Source organism: Leptosomus discolor, chromosome 6, assembly GCF_034619465.1.
Source record: "Leptosomus discolor isolate bLepDis1 chromosome 6, bLepDis1.hap2, whole genome shotgun sequence".
Classification (NCBI taxonomy): domain Eukaryota; kingdom Metazoa; phylum Chordata; class Aves; order Leptosomiformes; family Leptosomidae; genus Leptosomus; species Leptosomus discolor.
Window position 1 is genome coordinate 50984105 of NC_141396.1, and position 27101 is coordinate 51011205.

General features: G+C 41.9%; 1 protein-coding gene across 1 annotated transcript in view; it reads left to right on the plus strand.

Moving 5' to 3' along the window:
- Positions 1 to 551: 551 nt before the first annotated feature.
- ZEB1 (zinc finger E-box binding homeobox 1) overlaps positions 552 to 27101 on the plus strand; it is a 122920-nt gene continuing 96370 nt past the window's right edge. The window contains exon 1 of the mRNA XM_086466770.1: positions 552 to 609. Within this exon, the coding sequence (XP_086322896.1) occupies positions 552 to 609 (58 nt within the window). The remainder of the gene's footprint in view (positions 610 to 27101) is intronic.

Here is a 27101-nt window from a genome sequence, read left to right on the forward strand (position 1 = left end):
CAGCGGGGCGGCCCGCTCGAGGCGGGAGGCGGGTCGGTCCGTCAGCGCGGTGATGAGGGGCGGGGGGAACTCCCCCGCGGGCCGCGCCGGTGGCGGGGATCCCCCTCCGCCGCCTGGGGGCTGGCGCACCCCGCCGCCCGCCCCCCCCCCCCCCCCCCCTCCCCTCCGGGCTCCCGCCCCCTCGGCCCGCCCCGCCCCGCGGGGATCCCCCCCTGCTGCCGCGGGCGCAGGGCCCGAGGGGCGCACTCCCCCGGCGGGTCGGGGGTCCGCGGGTGGCGCCGCAGCCGCCTCAGGAGCCAACCCCCCCCGCTGTGGCCGCCGCTGCCGGTACCTGCGACCGCAACTTTTCCCCCGCCGCCGTTCAAACGTCCTGCCGTAAAGCGCCCGTCTCCCCTGGCAACAAGGTTCCGGCCGAGCACTAGGTGTAGGAAGGTGATGTAAAAGTAAAACCACCCAGTGTCGTAAACCAGGTCCGGGGGGGAGGGGAGGGGAGGGAGGGGGGAGGGCGGGGGAGGAGGTGACTGGAGCATTTAGACACAAGCGAGAGGATCATGGCGGATGGCCCCAGGTGTAAGCGCAGGAAGCAGGCGAACCCGAGGCGCAATAACGGTCAGTCAGCCCGCGGGGCAGCGGCCCGGCTGCGCTGGGGCGGCGGCGGGGCCGGGGCGGGGGCCGGGCAGAGCCGTCCCGAGCGCGGAGGGGGGGGGTCGGGCCGGCGCGAAAGTAATTCCCCCGCCGCTCCTCGCCGGGAGCCCGGCTCCCTCCGCACCGTTATATCCGCTACCTGGTGCCTCCCTCGCCTCGCTGCCTGCCTCCCTCCTCCGCCTAGCGGTGCCTCCGCACTCCGCCGCCTGTCCGGGACCGTTACACGCTGCCTTCCCCCACACGCCCCGCGACCGCCCCGCCGCCGCTGCGGGGAGCGGGCTCGGGGGGCCCCCCCCGGCCGCGCCGCCGCCCTCCGGCCCGAGCGGGGACGCCGAGCCCCGCGGGGAGCGGCGGGGGAAGTCTCCGGCGGCCGGCCGGCCTCGGCAGCCCCAACTCCGAAACTTGTTACCTGCGCGCCCCGCCGGAGCGGGGCCTCCCCGCCCGCCTCGTCCCCCCCCCCCCGGCCCCGCAGGCGGGATCGCCGCGCCGCCCGCCCGGGAGCGTCTCTCGGCTGCCCGCCGGAGTTCCGCTCGCTCGCCCGGTAGCGGGCCGGCTTCTCGCTCCCGGCCGGCGCCGCGGGGCGGGCTGGCGTTCGCCTCTCGGGGGGCGGCGGTGGGGGACGCCGGCCGTCACCGGGGGGTGGGGGGGGTGCACACCCGGGAAGCGCGGAGGGGGAGGCACCGTCGCCGCCGCAGCGGGCAGCGATTCGCGCGGGGGCAGCGCAGCGCGGCGCGGCCGCCCCGGGCCGGCGGGAGGGGGCCGGCGCCCCGCCGCCCGCTCGCCGCTCTCGCCGCCGCCTCCCCGCCGAGAGTCAGTCCCCGGCGGCGCCCCGCGCCCGCGGCTGCCTCCCCGCCCCGGGTCCCGCCGGGGCGGTGGGGAAGGGAGGGCTGCTCCCGGGCGGCGGGGCGGACGGCGAAGTTTCTTCCCTCTGGCTTCGGAGGTACCTGTTTGTATAATAATGGGTGGTAACGGTTTGGCCGGGGGCCCCCGCTCCGCTCTCCGTGCGTGTGTGACCAACTGCTGCAGTCTATATAAGGAATTACATCTACATTGCAGACTTGAGGGCTGCCGTGGGGTTGGTGGTGTTTTTTTTTTTTTTCCTTGTGGTACGTGTGTTACTTTAAGATGCATTTGGAAGGTACACGGCGGGGGGAATAAACGCTCGTAACACCCACTCTCTACTTATATTCTGGAAAATGGAGAAGTAGTTTGGTTCTCGTAGCGACTCTTCGCAATAGGATGTAAAGCAGGAGATTTTGTAACCTTCCTTGGCAATTTTAGGTTTTATGTGGCATTTCCTGTGCAGGGTCACAGATAGGAAGGCTTTCGCCTGCGATCCGAGATGTTTTCATACGCAGCGAATGGTCTCCGAAATAGATCGGAGAGCCACGATCGGTGCTTCTTCTCTCTGATCCTGACTGTTTCGGGTGTAACGTGGTGATAAATAACGGCCTTTCCAGGGGCTAACGAGTTGATTTGATTGCTTTCAACTTAGGAGGGTTTTCTTATTTCTGCTGTGTGTGTTTTCTAGCAAGTATTTTTTGTTTGCACGCTCATGTTATTAATGCCTTGTCCTAGTGTAAATATTTATATTTAGCTCATGATTTGGCTGTGCTAAAGGTAAGTTTGGAAAGTGCTTTTCTCCTTACCTTATTAAAAATGTTGATGATCAGAGAAAGGGGCTTTTCTTGTTGCTGACGACATGTGTGTGACATGTGAGTCTGAACCACCCAGCGTCTGTGCAGGAGCTGTAAACATGTTTACCTGAACAGGAAAGAAAATGGATTTTTCTCTTAAAGATCCAGTGATATGAATATCATACTCTTAAAGCCTATCAACAGATGACTTGAGAGAGAAATTTTCTGAAAACCTAGCTTTTGAAATCAACAGGGAAAAGAGGTTCTTGATTGCTGCAGTAAATGGCAACTTGTGCAGGTAGAAAAAAAAAAAGATGGTGTTTAGTTTTCTCCTGCATGTGTGTCAGCCCCCTCCTGTCTGCTGCTTTCGCTCTCAAGGGAGGGATTTATTTACCACGCTTGCTGTCAGTGTTTTTCCTTTGTGCTTAATATTAGAAAACCAGATTTGAGGCTGTTTAGCACAAAACGTTTTGTCTGCAGCATGTATCACTCGCAGAAAACAAAAGGTGTATAAGATGTGGTATCATCCCAGGTATCTTTCATCTTCATCACTTTTGGACCTCATCGCTGTACCCGTTTTATTCTAAAAAGCCTATGAGTCTTTATCAACTAGTTCTGCAATGTAGAATGCAGTTTGTCTTGGTTTAGGCTGGTTTTGGTTCCTTTTTTTGAGGAATTAAAACCAACTTAAGTCATTGTGCATTGAAGCATTAGGATCTGTTCAGTAATAGATTCTGGATAATAGAGGTTTCTCAGCAGTGGGTTTATGTTTGACTCAGAAATGTTTACTAAAGAAAATGGCTATGAAAAATGTTAACCCTTTAACTTTTAAAATAAATAAATATGAGACTTATTTTTTTTCTAAATCTCAAAATGCACTTTGCTTTTGTAGATGAGTATCTTCTGATCAGCATACAGGAGATGCTTCAGCAACTGGCTTGTTTGAAGTATATACTAAATCAATTTTATGCTGTTCCAGTCGCCTTCTCCCCTCCATTTGCCCAGAGAACGTGTGATTATTGGAGAAAGATTGCACTTAACATCCAGTATACCAGTTAATAATACTGGGCTATGGCATTGAGTTGTTATGCTGTAAACTTTCCTTCTGTTTATCTGTTGATAAACTTAACACAGCTATTCTTGTACTGTAAACTTTTGCTTCTTCCCCCACCCCCCTGCGTTTGGGAGCCAGAACTTACAGCTGCCTTCCTGATGCATTAACTGTAGCTGGAAAGACAGTCTTATCTTCTTAACTCTAGAGCTGGTTCCTTTTTCACCTTGTTTATTGGCCCTTGCAGGAGATCAGCAAAAGAGCCGACTGGTGCTGCCATTAAAGCCTCCGCTTACAAGAAAATCTGGCACTTCGTACCTGAAGAAAACTATCTTGTGTCATTGTCCTTTTGGCCAGCTCACAAAAACGACCACTGCAGCAAAGGAGTTAGCGAAGTGTTGGGATGATAGCATCATTCTGATAAAGTAGAAACATAGTGTGCTGGTTGGGAGTCTCTCTTCCTATCTACCTTTTCCCCTTTTCACCCTCTTTTGATAGAGAAAGGAAGAGGAGAAAGAGGGATGTGATTTTTGCCAGTCATCTGCATTGCCACACTATGCGAATCCTGTGTGGACCTTAAATAGATTCAGTATCAGCAAAGGTTTTCTTATTCTGAGTTGACTTGCAGGATCAGGATTAGTTGCTTTCTTAGCATGTCTCGTATATATTATAGGATTGTCTTAATTCTTATTAAACAGCAAAACTGAAAGTAACACATCTTGTTCTTTAGCAATGCTGTGAGACAATTAAAACAAGCAAAATATTTAAAACTTCCCTTACTTAGAGGATTAAAAAGATACCAGCCTTTTATATTGATGTTCTAAAAATACGATAAGTATGACTTCTGTTCTTCAGATGGTAAAAAGAGGCATGTATGAAACTGAGTAAGTTCTGCATGAGTTCTGCATGCTGTCAGGTATATGTGAGGAGATAGTATGAGACAGGCTTTTTTTTACCCACTCGTAACAGTGAGTTCATTACTAAAAGGTTATGTAGATCGACTTGTTAGAGTGCTATTTCAGTTGCTTTACAGTTGATTTCCTTTTTTTTTTTTTAATTTTTATTAGATAGTCATTTCATATAAACTTTCATTATAAAGCTAAGGACTGTGAGAAAATCATAAATGCCTTTGAGTAAGGCCAAAGCATGGCGTATTTCTGTTAGCTCCAAGGTGTTAACTGCTGGCAGGATGTCAGGTGTTAGTGACGCTTGGGATACAACACTGCTTGTCGTGCCTTTCTTCTCTTGCTCCCCTCCCTTGCTTTTTCACCAGGTATGATGTTTTCACTCCAGCATTAATTTAAATTTGCAATTTGGGAATTGAAGAATTTAGCCTGAGTTAAAATTCCAGGCACAGTGAACAGGTCTACATGGACAACTGAATTAACTGTTTGAGTTCAGGGAAATCTTCTCTCATATGAACAGCTAATACTTCTGGTTTTGTGTTAACTACTGAAATATAATGGGAATACACTTTAAGATGTCATTATATCTTCATTTTTCTCTCAGTAATCAGTGCTTGTTATTTTGACAGTTGTGAGGCAGGTTTTTTTAAGGTTATTAGCTACCTGAAGTGGGTTTTTTTAAGGTGATTAGTTGCCTGAAACAGTTTTCCTTGCTTATAGAACTCTGGTAAACATGCGGCTGATGAAATAGGCGATGAAAAGTAATGAGTAGATGGAACATTCCCTCTGATATGGGCTTCCCTATCACAGAAGTCACTCAGGTTAAATTTTTTTGGTTAAAAGTCTGAGGATTTGACTTCTCGGAACTCAGGCCAAATTTTCTGTTGAACGTTTTCTGTTATATCAGATATCCCTCTCCACTGAGTCTTTCTGTGGACCTTGGGCTTTATTACAGGTCCTGTTAATGTCAGCATTACTGACTTCAGTGAGGCCCTCGCTCTCTGCAAGTGAGCTCCCCTGTCAGCAGTGCAGGGGGAAGGGGTTCTACAGCTATCCTCTGCCTCCTTCTCCATTGGGGCTCAGGTGGTGGTATTAACCTGTCATTTCTTCCTGTAGAAGTTTTACAGTGGTGATGGGAGAGGCTGGAATAATCTAAAGTAAAAATATCAGTGCAATGCCTTTCTTCATGTGGAAACATCTGTTTTACTAGGGTCTAAAATGCCAGTGAGGGACAGCAGACGTTTTTAACATGCATAGGACTATGGTACTGTGTTAGAGAAATAAAACCAACTTCTGTGAAGCTTGGGTTGTGGGTTTTTTGCTTGTTTGTTTTTTAACTGATTTTTGAGCAACGGCTCTGTATTGCAGGGAAACTGCTGGAACTACAGTATCTAGCCAAATGGCTCTTAAAAATCCCTACTTCTAAATTCAGTCATTATTATTTACCAAAAATACAAGCTCATTTCTTTCAACTCATTAGCTGTTTGTAGTAATTTTGAAAACTCTAATTGATACTGCAAGCTGATTAGAATACGGTGTGCTTCGTTGACTGTAAATCCAATATTTAACAGTGCATATTGCATCTCAGGAGATCATAAAGATTCTACTTGTGATAGGTTTCACACAAATAAAACAAGAGGTTGAAAAACGAAAATAATTCTGGTTTTGTGTAGGCTTTCATACCGATTTTCAAAGTACAGTTCCAGACGAACTTTCGAGTGCTTAACACCAATATTCCTGAAGTTCTGGTCATACCTACCTACATTTTTCAAAAGGGCTCAGCAGGTAGGATCTTCTGTCGTGGGCAAGTAAGCAGGACCTGGCTTACATCTGTGGTCTCAGAAACTTCGGTGCTTCATTCTGGCAGCTATAACAGGCCTGTTATTTTTGAGAACTAAATTCTCAAGTGACTTACGAAGGTCGCACAGGAAGTCCATAGCAAGACTGAGTCTCAATCCGTTTTTAATCCTTGGGCCTACCCTTGCATTTGCCTTGATCTAGAGCCTTAAAGAGAAGGAACAGATTTATCATTTAGCAGTTACTATTCCTTTCAGTTTGAGCAGTTAAGCTCTTTCATGTTTATTTTCTTGAAATACTTGTGCTTTCAGCAAACAAGTGGCAATATGCTAAACTCATTTTTCCCTTTAGTATTTCTTAAATGGTATTAAGATAGTATCTTCACTGGTGATGTTTCCTGTCTGTGTAGTTAATGATGATGTAATGATGTGTCAGAAAAGTAGAATTTTGTCTTCTGATGGTTTTTTTTTTGTATTCCCAAATACTAAGTTCAGTGGTGTGTGGGTAGACAAAAGTGAAACACAACAGGAGGGAATGAGCTTAAGACCTACAGTGTTAACGTCAACATCCCTACTCCAATGTGTGGGGTGTTTAGAAGACTGTTTTCTTGGAGGCTGACATCTGGGCAGAGATGATTTAATCAGCTACTGGTTTTGTTAGGACAGTAATGACTAAAGAAGAGTCTTGGCATGTGGCTGGTGCTTCTAATACTTGAAAATGATTGATAGGTAAATAAAAAAGCGTGAGTCCTCCTTAAAACAAAAATTCCACAGAAATGTGTAAATAAATGTCGGGCCTGGAAAGTCTACTTGACTGGGACAAACACATGGCAGGTCTGGGTTTTACCACTGCCTATTGCAGGGGGCTGCCCCCCGCTAAGGTGCAGTCATAGTGGCTATGGAAGGGGCTGCGGGTGTAGGTGGATGCTGCTTCTGCCTGGGGGGCCTGAGCAGTGCGAGGCGAGACGGGAGCACAGAGCGGTCTGGTATCTCTGTGAGTGAAGGTATGTGGTTAGCTCTAGTCACGGGACAGTGCGATAGATCAGTTACAAGAGGGACTCTTTTTTTGTTGAGGGAAATGCTGTTTGTAAGCTTTAATAATTAAAAAAAAAAAAAATCAACAAAACCCCAAGCACACCATGGAGGGCAGAGGGATGTGTGTGTGTGAGTGGACAGGAGCGCATGGGCGAGGCAGTGTGTGTGGGAAGGAGGGAGGATGGAACGGGGAAGGGAATAAATAATCTGTTTCTCACTGAAGATCTGGTACCTTATTTTTGATGCACCTTGGTGGCCTTCCAGAGAGTGATGAATCTGGTCCCTGGTTGGCTGTATGAGACGATCACAATGGGAAATAGCTTTGACCTCAGTTGACTAGATGATGCCTTGAAACACTGGAATTGCTGGGAGATTCTACAGCAGGAGTTGTGTGTGTAGCTTTTTGTAATGCTTTCTGCTTCCATGTTATGTTGGCAAGTTTCTTAAACCTCTCACTAAGCCATTCCCTCTGATGTTCTGATTGAGTCAATTTCTTGAGCTAATTATCAAGTGTACAGGTATTTCTCAGTCTTGATTTGCTTTTCTGTCTGTCTCATTCCAGTGCTTTATTTTTAAGTTATTGGAAAGAGTAACAGAAGTTTGATATTTAAAAACTGTTCAGTTGGAGCTTGCCCCCTTTTAAAGAAAGACTAGGGTTATTTTTTGTTTTCCTTTTATGTTGAGCTGCAGTTTGTTTATTTAATCATCTATTTGTCCCTTTCTTCATAGATAAGTAGTATTCCTGTGTGACAGTCAAGGAAAATGGGAAGTCAAGAAGAGTGAGACTTGAGGGATACAATACGGACTACAGTTAAAAGCAGCATAGCTTTATAAATCTATTTCGGTACTCCTGAGAAAAATACTACCCCTATCACCACAGTATGTAAGCACCTTTCAGGCAGTAAAAATATATGTACTGAGTCTACTCTTCCTGTATCTGCGCCTATGCATCTGATTCCTTGTGTGAGTACCTGACAGCTTACATTCACATGTTGGGAGGATAGGTGGTGGTAGAGCAGAAAGAAGAAACTTGTTCGGTTTGTGTCTTTACGTGTGGAACAGCCAGGCAGTGATTCAGATGTTTCAGTTGGTTAGTGCTGAACATATTAACAGGGTTCTTTAGACTTGTACATTTGTCCCCAGAGGAACCCCAAATAGGGAAGAAAGGAAACTTTCTTTTTGCTTTGCCTTGTTCTGTGCTTGTTTCTGGTGCCATTATTGTAATGTAACTGTATCTTTTATTTTAACATGCTTTTTCAGAGCAACAGAAGTTAACTAAAAATATGCTTTCTCATCTTTGAGAAGTCAGTAGTGTTTGAAAGCAGCCTGTTTCAGTTCTCTCCTTTTCAGCTGTCATTCCCAGCTGTCACAGGTTCCTTGATGTGACGACTTTACCCCTGTTGTTGCAAAGCAGTTTGGTTAACAACTGCTGTCACCTAAAGGATAAAACTTGAAAACTGGCGTCCTTTATTGCTTCCCTTACAAATATTTGCATTCTGTTTGGTGGCATCTCCCTTGTTGCTCTGCCTTCAGTGTGTTCTATCTAACTTAATTTTGGAGAACTACGTAAAGAAAATGTGTTCTAAAATGTGTCTAATGATGAATGTGTTCTTTGGGATGTGTTGGGGGTCTCAATTATGACTGAGAAGAGAGAGTAAAAAAGGAGTTCTATCCTCTGCTGAGATGACATTCCATCCTATCCAGTTAGGACCTGTAGGTATGAGTGGGCATCCTTCTTGGGCAAAGGACGTGTAAAATGACTTCTTAAGCACTAGCAACCCCATATTATATTGGAGTATATCGGAAGGGAGAAAAACAACTCTTCCTTAACTTTGTAACTAACTAGATAGTATTATATACTTCTTTTAAGTATATTTTTGGATTTGACGCGGATATCCTCTGTCTTTCTGCAAGCTCTTCTGTTTTTTAGCTTCTCACAAGTCAAGTGTTAGATCAGGAACATTGGAGGAGCTAGCAAGAGCACCGGAGATAAATGGATTATAAATCTAGCCTTTCACTGTGATCCTGAGAGTGACTTCTATGGATGACACTTGAAATAAAGGGGTTAAAAGTTTGATGTGGTAGAGAGAGTATTTTTACCTATGAACTAGTGTGCCTGTCCTTGTTAGGATCAAATGCTACTCGGGCCAGTGACGCTAGGGAGCACCTTCAGTTATTGTGATATGAAATGTTTTCATTATTTCAGCAAAGATTCCTTTTCAAATTCTGTCTGACAGACAACTGACAGACACTGAGGGCAGTGTTCTGTACTGTTTTGAAGAGACATCTGTCCACAGAGTCTGTATGGAAGAAAGCAAAATGAAATTATGAAACATCGCAAATGTGGCATGATTGAAAATGTCCTGGGGAAATCTATTCCATCTGAAAAAGCGCAAACTAAAGAAAAGAAAAATGAGGCCATGATTACAGGGATTAGATTACTTTTTGATAAACTGGTAGGTTTGACCTAAAGAAGCAGGTTGGGTTTTTTGTTTGGGGGAGACAGAAGGTGTTAGGAAAACAATCTTAACTTAATTTTTCTTAATGGCCAGTACCATAAGGGAGATAAGTTGTCCCATTTTTCTAAATACACTTGTTTATAAACAGTTTTTCTCAATGCCTTGAGGAATTTCTGCCTTATGTCCTTTTAGGTATGCATCAGACTTTCCTTCTTCACACCCTCTAGTCCATTTTATTCTTTCTCTTAAGTTCCTGTATGCTATCTACTGTAAGTCATGGAAAGTTCTAGACTGGAAAAGGAGGTACTACTCACAATCTGTAACCTGTTTAGTCTTCTGTCCTGTTTTATTTGTCTTTCCATAGTCTTTCCTTTTTTCCCTAGTATTCCTGGTACTGCTATGTAGTAAATTCAAGTGAAACAGAACTAGTCACATATAACTCGATTCATTCTTCTGTTACTGTTCACAGGAAGGACCTAGGTACAGTTGGCCCTGTAAAGAGCGTGAGGTGGTGAATAAGGACTTTGAAGCAGATTTGGAGCTGTAATGACTGGCTTCCTTCCCTGCTGCTGTCCCTTCCCCTTCCTTGCAAAGCATTTTCATTTGAAAAACTAAGGTGTGGTCATCGGGCATATCTGTTCTCAACTTCCAGTAATTTTTTGCTCACTGCTGAGCTACACCGTAATTACATATGCAAATGTAGTATTTTTTTCCCCCTCTTACCTTGTACATGTGGGAGAGAAAGATAAGGTTGCAGAATACTGGCGGGGATGATGCTGCTCTTGAGGAGGTGCTGCAGATGGCCATAGAAGGATTTCAGAACTTCTGTGACTCAGAGGCCACAAGAAAAGACTGTTCTTGCCACCTTTATACTTCAGATAGGAGCAGATTGTTGAATGACTTGTTGTAATAACCTTTTGATACATTCTAGCTGCTGATAGTAAATTTGCATTTACAATAGGAAGTTGTTTTGTAGACATACATATGTATAGTTATTATATCCAATAATTTAATCGATTAGGCTGGCATGAATGCTCTCTGTAGTAACGCAAGGTAAAACTTTTGTTGTTCATAACAGTGTTGTAATGATACAAAACCCACAGAGAGTAATTGTATGGAAAAGACTATTCTGACAACTTCTGCTCTTCATGGTAAGGCTTACCTTGTACCTTTTCCAGATTTTAAATTGTCTGACTGTATTCCTGAAACCTGAATATGTCTCACAACAAATAGTGGAAGTAAGATAGAATCAGTTCTGTATTGCAAACAAAATGCTAGGAGACTCTTCCTGCAGAAGAAAAGTGGAATAATAACTTAAACAGAAATGTGAAGCAAAAATTCGATTGATAGTTGTAGCATAGGAAAAGGGAAATAGTTCCAGTGACACATAATGCAGTATAATATGCCATAGTTCTCTGTATTTCACCACGTGATTAATCATGCCTTCAGGGATCAGCCTGCATGGCTGATGTTGTAGCTACACGATGGAGAGGGACTTCTTAAAAGGATGAGACAGGTTTGTACCTCAGCATGTGAGTGGCTAAAACTAGTGGCAGACTTTCTGTTTCTGTGAGCTAAGCCAATTCACATAAGAGGGGCAATTTTAGCTTTCCAGCTGCAAAGGATACAAATAGACTTAGTTGAATAAAAATCATGACACACAGTAGAGGTTTATGGTCCTGTCAGAAAATTCTTACAAGGTATTTGATGCAAATTGTTGCCTGTAGATCTGATGCTTAAAAAAATTTGCCAGTACTGCCTGTGAGTTTGAAGAGTTGCTTTTCTTCAGAAACAAATAAGGTAGTTAAGAACTCCAGCAAATCTGGGTATTTTCTTTACTTTGGTGTGAAGTTGCAAGCCTTCTCCATTTAATTACCCCAACCTGTTCTGAAAAAAAGGAATTAAAAAGCTCCTTGTTATGCAGTATGATATGCAAGTCACTTCACTGCATTTGTTTTTGCATATGGTGTCTCAGTAGTTTGGGATATAGGAAAGAATATACCACTCAAAAAATCTGAGTTCTTTTCTGAGCAGGTAAGAAAACAGGTGGTAAAATTGAAAACTTGCCAAATGTCTTCTAATAGTTTACAATTGTTTATATTTAGCCCTTATTTCTTTGTAACTTTTGCCAATATTTTGGAAGTATTTTGTAGGTCTTGTATAGCAAATTATCAGAAGAGAAAGATGTTTGTGACTTTTCAAGTTCCAAGATGCTCGCTTACTGAGTAAAGCCTTCCAGGTTTGTGCATCTTAATAGGCATCCTAATTGCTGCTTCTTTTTTTTTTTTCTTCTTTTTTTTTTTTCCCCTAAATGTCTCTCCAGCCTATCTACCTTTAAAGAACTCGTACATCTTCCTTTAACCACAGAAGCATTAGGTTGGGTTGCAATCAAATGTGTGTCTTGTTGGTTCTTGGGTCTACTGTTGAAACACTTTGTAGCTGAAGTGTGCATGCGCTTGCGCAACCATGTGTGCTGTTTTCCTGCCTTTTCCTTTTGTCTGTCAAGCTTCTGGCTGATAGCAGATTAGCCATCTGAATGTGGGCAGCAAAGAGTAATGGGCTGTACAAAATGCCTGAGGCTTCTTGCATGCAATAAAATGACTCCATTATATAGCAAAAAATGACAAGCCTGCCATGGAGGATATCTGTATTGGGGAGATGGAGAGAGTAGCCTTTGGTTTATGATCATGTTAATGGGTGTAAAATAAACTTAATTTTTTTCAACTGTCAAAAGTATTCCTAGGTGCTTTACAGAGTAGTGCTGAAGATCCTTCTGGCAGGAAAATACCAATGAGCTAAATGGATGATGTACTACTTGCTATTCCCGATTGCTGTGTATGTGTGGGGGAAGGAAGGGAGTAATAGCATGACAGCTCAGTTTCATTTTCACCATGCAGATGTGGTGTGTTTTTTTTTCCCTTTCTTTTCAATTTTTTATTTCAGGCTTTTGATTAGTTGCAGGATTACATAATCTGCCCTGCAGAACTGTGTTGGGTTTAAGTCTTTTGGAAGATGTGCTAATACGGATTTGAAGGAAATTGGGCCAGAAACATGGCTGACTGAGACAGAGGGAATCCAGATGCTGGAGGAGGATATAAAATATAAAGCTGTAGTGAGTTGGATCAAGCAGAGGCACAAGTCTGTGTGCAGAAGCACAGTAGCAGGAAAAATAACTAGGAATCTTATCAACATTTTTGGCAGCTGTACTTACCCACTATAGGAATCTAGTGTTTTAAAAAAAAAAAAGACTTTCAATTGTCTACAGTTTACTGTGTCTGTAAGCAGTAGTGGCTGCTCTTGCCCTCCTAACTTCCAGTTACAACTTTCAAGAGATGTGGGTTTTTTTGCTTTATGGCATGCAAGCTCTAAAAGGTGCTTTTTGCCAAAAAATGCTGCACTACTTTCATTTATGCTAAATGGAGGATCTTCCTGGATTGCATCTGCTCTGGAAATGAAGATGGCTTCTGATAAACGTGGGCTTCCAAACTAATTGGCAAGTCAGCATAAAAACAATTTGGTGTATAGAATACGGTGGAATTATTAAAACACGCAAAACTTCTCCTAAAATGCCTAATTTTTAAAGAAACTTAAAGAAACACTTAACTGATATTTGTTTTAGTCTGTCTTGCTTATTGGAGTCTGTTCAATGTGTTACTGTGTATACAACCTAAGTGGACTCTGGAAATCTATGCTTTAGCAGCAAATACACGAATTACAACTTGTAATAAATAAAATGGCATACTGTTTGAGTAACCTTTGTGTTATTTTTCTCATTCTATCAGCTGCTACTAGGTCTCATTGTGGCTGTTCTGGATGTATATTCCATCTGTTGCATGGACTGTGTCCCTTGAAGATCTCCTTTTAGCTGCAGTTTGCACACCAACTCTTCCCCAGTCTCTTGGATTGATTTTCCTTAAGGGAAAACCCTTCCTCAAAATGTGTGCTTCATGCGTACTTCTTTCTTTCCCTTCCTCTCCCCCAATAAAGCCCCCCTGAAAGAAAGAGGAAACAACGGAGGGTGATTTTGACACCAGCTATACCACAGAGCTCCACAGATGCTGCTCCCTTGACAGCAGTATTAATTCACTGTACATGCATTTTTATTTTGCAGTTCAGGATTGTTTCTATGATCGTATGAGCTTTTTATGGCGCTCAAGACTCTAGCTGCTTATGAAAGAAGCTGGCAATAAAACAGAAGCTTAGTTAACTATCTGTAACAGTGGGTAGTCTGTAGATGGTGACAACTAAAATACGTTCCAGGCTAGTTAATTAAGAGAGGATCTGTGGGCTTTTTCTCCTCTCCTCTTTCCTTGCCCCACGTGATTGCTGTGGTTTACAGTAGGAAGTCACTAGTTTCTGCAGTCACAGGTGGAAAGGGAGCTAGACACTGGTAGGTAATGCAAAGACATTTGAGTAACAATAAGAAAGTGAACTCTCTTAGGGGGGAAGGAGGTAGCTATTTTACAAGTCTTTCAACATCTGTGACTTAATTGGCACTACTGAAAGCAGTATGTTGCACACTAATGCAGCTTAGGGAAGTTGCATTTATGAATACGAATAAAAAATCCAGAACTATTTTCATCTTTTGTGTGATTTTTATAATCACATATCATACTGAGCAAAGGTATTGCTGCCTTGGGCCAACCTGACCTGACGTGGCTACAGTGTGGTGCCATGGCTGGCTTTCAGGACAGAATTGGGAAGTTGCAGAATACCAAAGGCAGAGTGGTAAAACAGTTGAAAGCTCTGTTTCACTTTACCAGAAGGGAACATGGGAAATAGGGGTTTTGTTATCTTAAAGGTATTTAGGTAATAGAGAAAAAATATTCTTTTGAAGGATAGTTTTACTTGCTGTTTTCTATTGTATTTAGAATACAACGGTGGAGTAGCTGGCTCAAATACCGTGTATGAGGAAAGCTTGCAGGTATGAAAGGATCAGTGCTAAATTATTCCAATCATTTACAAAAGAGATCTTGTGATGGGGTATACAATGGGGGTGAGACTTACTGTTCTTGCTTCCTAAAGTTGCATGACTGCTCTTAATCAGTGGCAAGTGATATGGTATGTCAGTCTGTCTGACCAAGCTGTAGACAGTTTCCAAATGTCCCTTTTCAGCAAATTCACTGCAACCAGCTATTTTTGAGAGATTTAACTGGGCCTTGTGCCTGCTGGTTTGAAAAGAAACACTTAGTTAACTAGTGTGGTTGAGGTTCTGTATTTAAAAGTACACTAGCAAAATATGGTCCTAGTACAAATAAACAGGATTATCTTTCAATTTTAACAGCTTTTGGGTTGATATTTAAGATCACTTTGTTTCACATTGGCAAGTACTAGCATAGCAGAGTTGGAATCCCAAGTTTAGGACACAGTAATTATGGCCACCAACTGCAGAGCTGTGGAGTGCCTGAGGTGGCATGGGGGAGAGATCTCAAACTTGGAAATCCATATTTTCAGGTTTAAAAGGTAACCAATTCAAAATATTTATCACTAGATTTAACTCAGTATTTTAAAACTTCCTGTGGACAAATTGTCTTTTGTTTGCTGATTGTAGTGAGGAGGAGGGAGCAAGATCTTAATGCCTCCTCTGTAAAGTATCCAGTGTATAAACTATGAAATTACAGAAGGTCTTGTACAAATGAATGTGCAATACTTGACACAGAATGAGATGACTAGAAGATGCTTTCTTGTATCCTCTCCCCAGTTTAGCTTTCATGAATTCTGATGGCCAAGCGTGGCCTTAAACTTTGGTGAACGTAGTGCTATTAGCATGTGGAAGCTCATAGGTTTTAGAGTGATTTGCTGTTGCTCCTTAGTTCAGTCCAGAACCGTGTGGTTACCTCAGTTTTGTCTGCTGTTTTCCATAGCTAGAACAGAAGTGTGTTTCAGCAGTAGAAGAATTAAAAGTGTGTGTTTTATCTGAGATACTGTTTGTTGCTGCCTTTTTCTGTGTGGTGTAGGCCCTATATGAATCCTAGTGACGCCAGTTTTGTGGGATTTCTTTTCTGTGACTAGAAAGAAGAGTCTCTTAGATGTGCTTCAGAGACAAATGTTAAAAAGCCTGACATTTTTTCCTTGTCCTAGAATTGAGTAGTTTTTATGAGAAGTTAAAAGGCATCAATACAGTGTTGCTCTCCCTCCTGGATAAGGTAGTGAACTCTGTCACGCTATCTCATCTAGCTGTCCAAGAACTTCAAGATTTTTAAGATATGGAGAACTGCAGTGTATTTTCATCTCCTTTCTTCCCCTTCCTCCTCTTCTAAGCAAGACTGTCTTAGAGAAGGGAAAAAACTGATACCAAAAAAGCTAAATAGATGTTCTTGAGCTTAAATAAGGTTTATGATTCTCTTCTATAATAAGTGGTTTAGGTTTCTTGGAGCAATTCATGCAATTCTGTAAAACCTATGTGACTATTGCAGAGTACTTCAGTGGACACTGTCTGTTAGAGTTGGGAACTCTTTAATTTGGGTAACTTGCAAAGATTGAAATGTAATCCTCAGCAGATCAGCCTGTAGTGCATGAGAACAAGGAGTGTCAAGCACTGTTTTGGAGGAAGCATGCGCTTAAAATTTTTCAGATTCATTCAGTATGTGCTTGCCCTTAGATTTCATTTTGATTTGTAAGGGTGTTCTGGAAAACAGCCAAAAGCATGTTGATATCATCAATAGCATCCAAGGCAATAATATCTAATAAATACCTCTGATGTTTGGTTTGGTGTTTTTTAATTGAATCTTATTCCTCTGTACCTTGCATATTTCTGAACTATCTGGTAGCCATCGCAGCCGTCTACAAAATTCACAATACTCTAAAACTAGTAAGCAACTGCACCAGCATGACAAATCTGTTTGCTTACATGGCATGATAGAATAGGAGGGATTTCCATACTATCCTGAACACAACCTGTCAGTCATTAGGAGACCAATGTGCTTTCTTCCCACTGGGGGATGGAAGGGATCTGGAGAGAAGTGAGGTCTGGCTTGCCTTGTGATGTCTGTGTTGTCATCCTCGGTAGTATCACATGAGGAAGAACAAGGGGGTTTTAGTCATCTTTACTGTCCCAGATGTTTTAGAAGTTTTGATGTTTTTATCCATTTCTGCAAGCAGGATACTCATGGAAAGCCTCTTACATGTGCATTTCCATTGGGGCATGAGGGCTCTGGAACAATATACTAAGTCTTTGAGATTATGTCAATCTTCTATTTAAATTGGATTCTTAGTTATTTATGCGGGAAGGGTGCAGATAAAGAAGTCACATTGGGCATCTGGAGGTTTGAGAGGGCCTGTTTCCTTAGCCAAAAAGAACAAGCACATTTTGTCCTTCCTTGAGAGGTTTTTTTCCCGTTTGTCAAAAGGATAAAGGCTGTCTTCTGCCCAAAGGTTATTTAAATTGATGCCTGAGTGTATGAGATGAGAGCATGTAATGCAACTAATTCCTGTCGGCTAATGGCGCATGTCCCACTAAACACAGGCTGTATTGCTGCTTCCTTGAGAAGCAGTCAGTTGTGGGTCTGATGTCTATTGTTACCAAATTGTATGCCTTTTTTGGAAACCTCAAGGAAAAAATGCTGCTTTTTGGCAGATGCACTCAAAATGCCTTGGTATAGGAGCCAGGGGTAGTAGTAGGAGATGTTGATGCCCTACCATTCAACTTTGGGGAAGTCTGCGTTGCTGACAAAGTGACAGAAGCGTGTCTGCTTGCCAGCTATGGCAAACCAGCATCCTTATGTGAACCTGCCTCCTGTAATAAAGTGAGGTTTGAGATTTTCTCCAGTAAAGAAGTCTACTGATGTCTGCTGGTGGCAGCGTGCTTTATTATATGTAATACATAGAGGCATATAGTTGTTTCTGAGGCAAGAAATGCCACTTTTTAGCGAGTAGACCTCTTCATCTGCAGTAAAAACAAATAACTTGTTTGCTGAACTGTGACCTGTTTTGGAGTGACAGTCTTGCAGCTTGCTGAATCGACAGCTGGGCTTGCCACTGTGCTGCCTGTAGCTGAGACTGAGCTTCACAAAGGCTTTGGAAGAACACATTTGTTTTCCTGTGCTGTTGTTATTTCTCAGCAGGTTTTCAGTTGCTGCTCCCCTACATTTTTTAGCCATGAAGCTTTCCAGCCTGCTACTGTTTCAAGTTAGTTTCTAATGCACTTTCTTTAGACATCCTTAATGAAGGTTGGAAGACTTGAATAATACTTGATAAATTGAGAAAATCAATGAAAAGTTATTTAATAAAGCTTTTTGAGCTCTCTGGTTTAGCTAAGTGATTTAAATGTGACTTTTTTTCTGCTTGAATCAACTGATCAACTTTTAGTTTCATAGGAAAAACTGGCTGGTATTTTTTAAAGGGGGAAGGCATATAAATGCTTTGTTCAAACCTTTTTTTCTAATAATAATTCCGTATTCTGCAGATGAATTATGTGAGTTGACATCAACAATCTGGCTAAAAAGGAAAATTATTCATATTTTCTAATGAGACGGTGTCAGTTATGAGGATTAAATGTTTGTCCAGAAATTATATTATCTCTGAGCTAAATTTTACTAAACATGATATGAAATGTTCTTGGCTGGCACAAACAGTATGTCAGTGTCTGTGGCGATCGGGGTTTAAACTAGTTCATTTTAAATCCTAGCAAGCAGCAGCTGAAACGCTGCCTAATGACCTTTGACATAGGGACCCATGAATGCCCCAAGTATGATTTCACTTTCACCACGTTCTTTGTGAATCTGAATGCTTGTCAAATCAGATGTGTGTTTAGACCTTTTCACTGAATGTGCTTGGAGGGAAAGAACAAAGCCCGAGGTCAACTTGGCATAATCCCTGCGTTTATCTTTATTCTATTATAGTAGCTTGTGGGGGATGGAGTAACTATTCTCTATGAGGTGAAAGTGCAAGTAGAGTGTAGGTAGGCTATCCGTCTTTTCTTCCAGACTTTCCCAAGCCTAACTGGTCTCCCATGATTTACTTGCGTTAATGTACGGCTGACTAGGCAGATTGCTGGATGATCCATGTGATCTGCTATTTGTTCTACCCATTGCTGTTTTGTAGCTGCTGCGCCTATCTGCTGATGTAAACAAACGTGTAAAGCTTGCCTTGGGAGGCACATGCAGAAATGGGTCTGTGTTACATAGTGCTTTGTTTTCCCCAGCAGAGATGGGAAGAGAAATAACATGATTTTTATACTACAACTGTTTTTGCTTCAGTGCAAGTCATCTTTTTATTTTAAGAGATGAACAGCTTCATATACTGTATGGTACATACGTATTTTTTGCTTTTTGCAGGCTATTAGTCATACTCAAGTAAGGAGTGACAAAGTCTGTTATTACCCATTCAAATTGGGAAAGCCTTTGTCTCTAAGGGAAGAACCGTAGAGTTCTACTAAATTATTGTTATAGACTTTTTGCAGTATTTTTAGATTTTACTCCTGTGGTAGATTCTCTTCACAATACAGGATTGTTTCTGTGTGGAGCTGGAGTGGTCTGAATCTGTAAACGAGCTATTGTGTGGTAAAGTACAAGTGGGTGGAGGAACTATATGACAAAAGGCCTAGTTACCTTTACAGTTTGTTCGCTGTACCTCATACACTTTGTTTCAGAAGAAAAGCACTATTCAAAGACTTGAGTATAAGGAGGCAGTCTTTCGCACGAGGCTTGTGGGAAATTTCTCTCAGACTCGTGGGTTTTCAGCTTGTGTAGATTTACCCTGCGCCTTTTGAGGCTTTGCCCGAAACGGCTTAACGTGTCTCTCTGAACCCCCCGTGCCTCGCAGGGTGAGCACTTCCTAATCTGACACTTCGGCCAGTATTTTCCACCTTACGTGTGCACTTATTTGGAGTTTTTCTGTTTACTTTTTAATCAAACTTTGCAAAGTTTATTTTTAACTAGAGAGAGAGTTTTGTTGGGTTTTAAGGTCTTACAAACTAGGAAATAACCCTCATTAACTTCAGAGATTAAAAGCAACATTAAGCAACAAGGAGATGTGAGTGTGCTTTTTTATTTTTTAAACTAAACTTTGAATCTGCAGTTCCCTTCAGCTTCTTCCACGTGTTTCACTGTTTACTTTTTCTTTTCATAGCTTAGTGGTTAAGTGCTTCAAAACCCGTTCATTCTGGTTGAAAACAAACGTGCCTCACTCGGTACCCAATTTTCAGATTTAAAACACTTTCACACAAAGTCTTGCTGATGAGCTGGATGGCTTGTGGGTTTGTATTTTTAAAGGAGAATTGAGTTATTTCATCCCACCTTGGAAGAGGAGAATGAGTGCTCTGGGGAGAGCAGGGCACTGCTTCTCTTGCCTGGCCCAGGCAAGCTAGGGTGGCTGAAGAGGAGTTGGACAGCCGCTCCTCTGCCAGGCGTGAACACCCAGAGCAGGCTCCTGCTTCTGTCGCAGAAGCAACTGGAGGAGACCTCAGCCTCAGACCAGCACATGAGCTGGAGCTAACACGCTCGGGCCCGGCAGAGTCATTTTAAAATGACGTAGTGGAGGCCTGGACCTATGCCCACATTAGCTGTCCGGCCTGTGGAGGCAGTAGCCACTGGCAAGAGAGCAGAAGAGGTATTTGGAGTTAAGAAGCAGTCTGATAGGATTTCAGTAATGACTTTCGTTCCTGGTTAGCTGCATTCTTTCAGGTTTTGCATATGTTGGAGAGAGATATTTTCAGCCTCCAGGCTGCTCTAGGAAAGTAATTCTGGGGAACCTACTGTCATTATCATCTCTTGCTGCTTTAAGGGATAAATTCAGTGCCTTTGTACAACACTGCCAAGGTAATTTTGCTTTGTTAATCTCAGGCTGAGCAGAATGGTGTGGGTCACCCCCCAATTGTTCACCGTCCCTGTTTCCATCGCAACCTGCCATACTCTGCTTCTGTGGATGTTGCACTTACATACCTGAGTGTCACCAACCTGCATCCAGAAGCCTGCGTATCTGACTGTAGTGTCTTTGTTGCATGCTTAATTTAATTGTGTAACATTAATGACAGCAAGAACTTGCATCTTAAAACTCACTTACTCTTGCAGGCTGTAAACTAGTAAGTTGTGTCTAGAACATCCACCTGCAAATATTTACCACAATGTTCACTGTTTCACAGTGTAGCAAAACTCTGAACGATTCCACCATAGTTGAGTGAAACTGATACTTGTTTTTCAGAGCTGTTTATGAACTCTCATCTGCTAATCTTGAGTACTTGTAAGTAATTCCAGAAAATCCTTTGCTTGTATTAATCAGAAGTAAAAGGCAACAGTCAAATGCTCACTTTTGCAATATCAAGTTTTTTTAATTGGTAAATCAAACCTCCCTTTCTGAAAATGCCACTTACACTCTTATATAATGGCAGCTTTTCTTCTCTTATTTCTGCCTCCCTCCTGTTCTGTCAGGCTATGAAACTACATGCTGTGTAAGAGTTTTCTTTTCTTTATGTTCTCCTTTTCAAGACTGTTTCAGTCTTGAGATGTTAAGGGAGGTTTTCTAGTAACTAGTGCTCCCTTGGCTAGTCTATTGGCTGTCAAATCTGCTGTGTTTTCTTGTTGTTTTTTTTAACTTCTGGCAGGGTGATGGTGGGATTTGGAGAAGCAGCTCTACCAGCTGCGAAGTGAAAAGGCTGAACTAGAGGAGCAATGCCGAAGGAAACAGACCTGCTGTTTCATACCTAGTTGCTCTCAGGGTCTTCCAAGAAGGTCAGAAAAACTGTTCTCCTTCTGTCAGCTTCAGGTGGGAAGACATGCAATAGAGAGAAGCAGCAAGGGAGTAAATTAGTGACAGAGCAGGGAACAGCCAGTCAAACCTTCCATTAAGCAGCATTTCTTTTAAGTGATACGAGTATTAAGAAGGTAACAGCGCTCTTGTTTTTAGAATTTATGTACAAGCCTAAAAATCCATCACGGAAACAGCAAAACAATCTAGCTCTGTGTTGCTGATCTAATTTCACAGTTGATCACAAATGCAGCTTAGTTTAAAGAGGCAGCTATATACTTCAGTAATACTGACAGTTGACAATTCAGGAATGTCAGCTTAACATGTCTGATTTTACATTTCTCTTACTGTCCTAAACACAAATGCCTGGCAGAATAAATGAACTCTAATATGCCTTAAAGTCTGTCTAATTTGGAATAGTTTAGACCATAAAGGCACAGGCAAAGTGCGTTCAAAGCCACAGTTCCTGGCAGAAAAGCTGACCAGAAGCCTGCCATGTGGGGGTCCTTCAGCTCATCAGCCCCTGCAACTTGTCATTCTGCAGAATCTTCTTGTTAATTTGGAAAGCCTGCTTTTCGAGACCTGGAGCCCACTGGTGTAAAGCATTCCTTCAAACTGTACTGAAATCTACATTTACAGTGAGCTACTATGCCCTGCTATAGTTTTGAATATAAAGAATAATTGAAGAATAGAAATGTGTTGAACATGTGAACAGCCTCATCTTAAAATTGAAAGAAGTGGTTTTGGCTCCAGGTTTCCCTCTGTCTGGGGACAGTGGAGTTGAGCCCTCTAGCAGGTCTGGCTACTGACAGCAGCCCCAAGGTTCTTGTTCTTACTTTAAGCTTTAGCTAAATATTATCATTTGGTTATGATGTAGAATACTTCATTCCAAAAGGAAAACTAGGAGTTACCTCACCTGTTAATTTAAAACTGACTTTGATCCTATTTAAGTAGCAGCTACTAAAGGCTTAAATGAGCTGACAGCTCTGTAGTGCTAGTACTGTGGAATTGTTTTCTGGGGTTTTTATTTATTGGTTGATTTGGCTTTTTTCATCGAGCGAATCCTGTCCCAGTAGCTAAGAGGGAATAAAAGGCAATCAAAGTAATTATGAATTTATGTGCTCAGGTGAAATAACAGAAAGGTTGCTACTGGGAATGTCTTGACAAAGTATTAGATGAAGGAAATAAAATTCCATTAAGCAAAGATTTAGGGAAAGCATTAGCTCTGGTCATCATGATGAAATCTTAGTAAAAGTGTGGAGATGACAGCTTTTGTGAAACTTGAAGACAGAATAATGCAGAATCAATGTCATGTTATTTACAGCAATATTTCATTCAAATCTAACTACTGCTTGAATCTACACTTCTACATTCTGGTCCTTGACTGAAAATCATTCCTGGTCAAGCTGGCCGGCAACCCAAGGGAGAAAGAACTAATCAATTGTAGAAAGAGGTCTTAGTTGTCATCTACCCTGGAGAAACCTGATCGCCAAGAAAGCTGGGTGCAGATGAACACCTCAGTAGGCCAACTGTTGTCATTTCAGTGGTAAAGAACATAGCCTGTGCTTGTGCTCTTCTGTCCTTTTGTGACTGTGTGATAATTGAGGAACTGAGAGAGAAGGATGCTAGCCTGCATAACTGTCAAGCATGTGGTTCCAGCGTTATTCAATGGGCAAGCAATCGATGTGGTCCTTGGCTCCGTCAACAAGTGCATCTATGGAAGGCATAGGGTACAGAGATTATCCTCTGTTTATTTTATCTTACAGTTGGGGCAGATTAAGAACAAGTGGTCGATTTACAGCAATTCACGGAAGTGGTGCTTTGTTGTCATGTTGTAGTGTCTGAGCATGCCCTAACTCAAATTCTCCTGGCTTCTTTTTTTAAATAATAGATTACTTTATTTCGATCAACCTTTTATTTAGTTAGTTTAGTAGTTTGTAAGTCCAGCACTACATACAGATATATATATATAGCAGCTGGTGAAAAATGTGGCACAACTATAATGCTTACTTATTAAAAGGAGAAATCCTTGTCAGTCCTTCTCTGCTCACACAGTTTATGAATGAGGGATATTTTTCCTGACTAGTTGTGTGCGGGAAATCATTCAGATATGTTGCTGTTTTTGAAGACAACTTTTGCAGGGCAGTATCTCTCCCTCCTTATGGATATCTAGAAACCATTTGCTTTTCATGCAGACTGAAACTTATATGGAACATAGTTCAGGAATTCAACTCGTGCTCTATTAGCAGGCTTTCTTATTATAGTGTCTCACATTTTCTCATAAGAGTCCTTATTTGGAAAACTTTTTTTTTTTTTAAAGGACAATTCCCTCAGCAGTTGCTTACAGCATGTGTATGTTTGGCCTATCAGCATGCTTGTGTACTTTGGCTGTATAAACTGTAGGGCTGGCTCACAGACTGGAGCACCTAAATTTAGATGCCAGGGTGTGAGCTCATTGCCTGTGCTCCCATTATAGTCTGCAGAGACCTAGTCGGTGGACCTGAAGAGCTGTTGAGCTGGCTGAACATAGGTATCTGCTTTAGGATGAGCACAATAGTTCTTTAGATACCATTGATTATAGTAGGAACTTAGGCAGCTAGTTGATGTATAAATTCTTGAATCTGTGTTTTGTTATCTGTGAGCTGTATCTCACTGTAATGCTGGTTTTATCTCTAACAGTTGAAAAACTGTTTGATGTTTTGCTATTAAAACTCTGCTTATGAGTTCTCTCGTATGTTACTATCTTTTGAAAACGATAATCATGTTTGAAATTCCTGAGTGCTAAAAGCTACATCTTGAAGATGATACCTGTCTCAATGCTTTCTCTTAACAGTCTGATCTTAAGTATCTTTCAGTTCTGTGTGACTCAGACTGGTATCTTGGTTCAGCTGGGAAGCAGGCATCCTGCTTTCCCCCTGCCCCATGCACCTCCCTTCAGAACATCTTGGTGTTGAGCTGTAGCTGGACCCATCTGATTCAAGTGAGGTTTGTGCTATCTCGTAATGGGAAATGAATGAGCTTCTTGCAGTCAGTATGCTAACTTGAGGTCTTGTTGGGAAACAGCAGTGAAAATCATTCTGTTTTGTCTTATTCAGTTGCATGTGCTATTGGAGTTGGTCATGGCTAGCTTTTAACTTAAAATGTTAATTTCTGTTGATATAGTGGTTTTGTACTGAATTGATGATCACAAGTGAAACTGTGTGGGGCATTGGAATGGGGAGGTTTGGTAATGGGAAAAGCTGCTTTGAAGTGTGAGATGTCACAATGAAGAACTAAGATTATATTTTATTTTTTTTAACAGCAGTGAATTTTTCAGTGTAATGGCCTTGAGTTCAATGTGGTTAGAGTAATTGCTAGTTGTTTCAGATCAAGGAAGAGTCAACTGTGTAACTGAGCAACTTGGACACAAAAGTATCTTTTCTTACTCCCTTGTTCTTCCTATTACATTAATACTTCCTTTTTAAAGGTTTCTTCGTATCCAGAGAGTGTCTCTCTGGATACGCAGACAGCTTGATTTTGCTGTGTCCTCAGTATTAAGAGTGCTCACTAACCAGAGGATACATTCTGTACTTAATTAGTGAAGTGACTGAGGGGGGCACGACACAGACAGGAACCTGAAGAATGGTGCCTAAATGAATAGATGGCTTTAGTTAAGCCTTCCACATTGTGCAAAGCTGTAGCTGAAATTCCTCCATCTTTTAATGTGCATACTGTACAGTGGTTGTTTTTTACAGTCTTTTTGACTTTATTTATGGAAATGAAGGGACTTACATCAGAACAGGAGTAGGTGTACACCACTGCAACAAGTCAGTGGTCTGGTGAAACACACAGTAGGTATCCTGTAGGAATTCAGCTTCTAACTGTCTCTTGTAAAATCTCAGATTCTGGAGTCAAGTGACGGGATTGTTTGAACCATCCCTTCAGATGTAGATTTCTCAGGAGGAGACTAAGAGGGGACTGTAACGCCTTTCTCTGTCAAACTTCATGCTGAGAGTTTTTTTTTTCAGTGTCTTGTTCAGCAGATACAAGTGTCACGCAGCCTGACAAGTATCTTTGTGCGTCCTTCGCTTCCTTCCCATAACTCTGTCAGAGTAGTATCTGTCTACTTTGAAACAGTGGTTTCTATCTGTTTCTTGTGTTGTGGCTTTTGAGAATTGTCAGGTGATTTAAAATTACAGAGGAGCCAAGTCTTATCTGCATAACTATACTAGAAGTTTTACATTAAATTCTCCAAATTGCCACTGGAAAGAACTGGTTTAATTTCATGGACTAGGCATTATATTAATCTATTTCCGTGGAAATAAAAATCTCTTGAAGTTGAACAAGAAGACTTATTAAAAGTCACCACATTCCTTCAGTAATCTGAAAATGTGATGTTTGAATGAAAATGGTCTATGCAATGTTCTCTTCTGATCCTTTTATATTAGTGTAAATTTTAAGAACTCTTTAGGAAATGCTGTGTGTTTTTTTCCGAAAACATTTTTTAGCTGTTCCAAATATCCTTTTGAAAAATTTAAATCCACATGTTTGTTAGCTAAATTTATGAAATGTAATATAAGAGAAACTGGTGGCCTGAAAATAATTTGTCCGATATGCAGCAGTAAGTGAGATTATTTACTCGGAAGGAATCTTCACTTGCTAACTTTTCATGTTGACCTTTTGGGGATTTCGGTCTTGGATAGCTAGCTTCAGCTACAGTCTAATTAGAGAAAACACTAGAAAGTTCTTCAGACTGTGTAGTTGCTCACTGCTGTTAACATGTGCATACCTTAGAAAGGGTGGTCCTGAAAGACGTTGGCATTCATGATGGCTAACTGATTGTGAGCATCCAGGACTCTTAAGAAATGGCTCCTTGTTTGCAGGAAAATGCTAAGGAAGTGGTGCTGCAGTTGTATATGTCACTAGTGAAGATGAGAGCTAGAATGTCAGGCCTGCTTCTTGTGCCAGCTCTTCGGCATAGTTGCCAGCATAGCGTGATATGCAGGAGAGATTGTGTCTGTGCTCATAATAAAAACAAAACCAACCAACCAACAACAAAAAACCCAAACCACCACCACCAAAAAGAGACTTACATAAAAATTGCAGAAAAACTGTTAGTGGGGAGAATAAAGAAAGCATAGTTTGAGTTTACCTGAAAGAAAGGTAGGAAGTGTTGTGTGAAGTCTCATAGCTCAAAGAAAGGAAGATGTGAAAGCTCAAGTTGAGAAGTTCTAGCAGACAAAGGTACATTTATATGGCTTCTTAGTAACTTTTAGCATAGCTTCTGCTTCTATGTGCCAGATCTTAAAAGATAGTTAAAATTGGGGAATTTACCAAATATTGGCTTATGATGTCGTAAGTGAATTTCTTAAATGGACTTTAAAAGCCTTTCTAAATAGTGGTTCCAGTAGGTACCTGGAAGCTGTGGACTTCGAGTTGGTGAGTAAAACTTGTGATTTGTGTTACTGGAGACATCAGACTAGATCATCATGCTGGTATCTGTTTATTAACCAGATATGGGGGGAACACAATTCTTTACACATTTGTGAATGAATTACAGTCTAGATACAAAATTTCCAGTATTTGTGTACTGAGAAACTCTTCCAAATACTGGTTGCTTAAGAAAAGTTATGAAAAACGTAACTCAGATGCAGTTTAGTTAGGATAAGTTGCCTGCAATGCATCTCTTAAGTCTGGAGAATATATGCAGCCTTTTTCTTAAATATTTTTTCAGATAATAACTTGACTGTGTATCTTCTACACTATGTCTTTGCTTAAAACGAATATGTCTGCAAAATTACATGACTGTGAAAGAATTGGTGAGTAGCATTGCTATCTGTGGTGGCTTTCCACAGGTGGTACTGGGGAACCCTGGGAGATGTTAGAGGATTATTATTGGCCCCAACAGACAA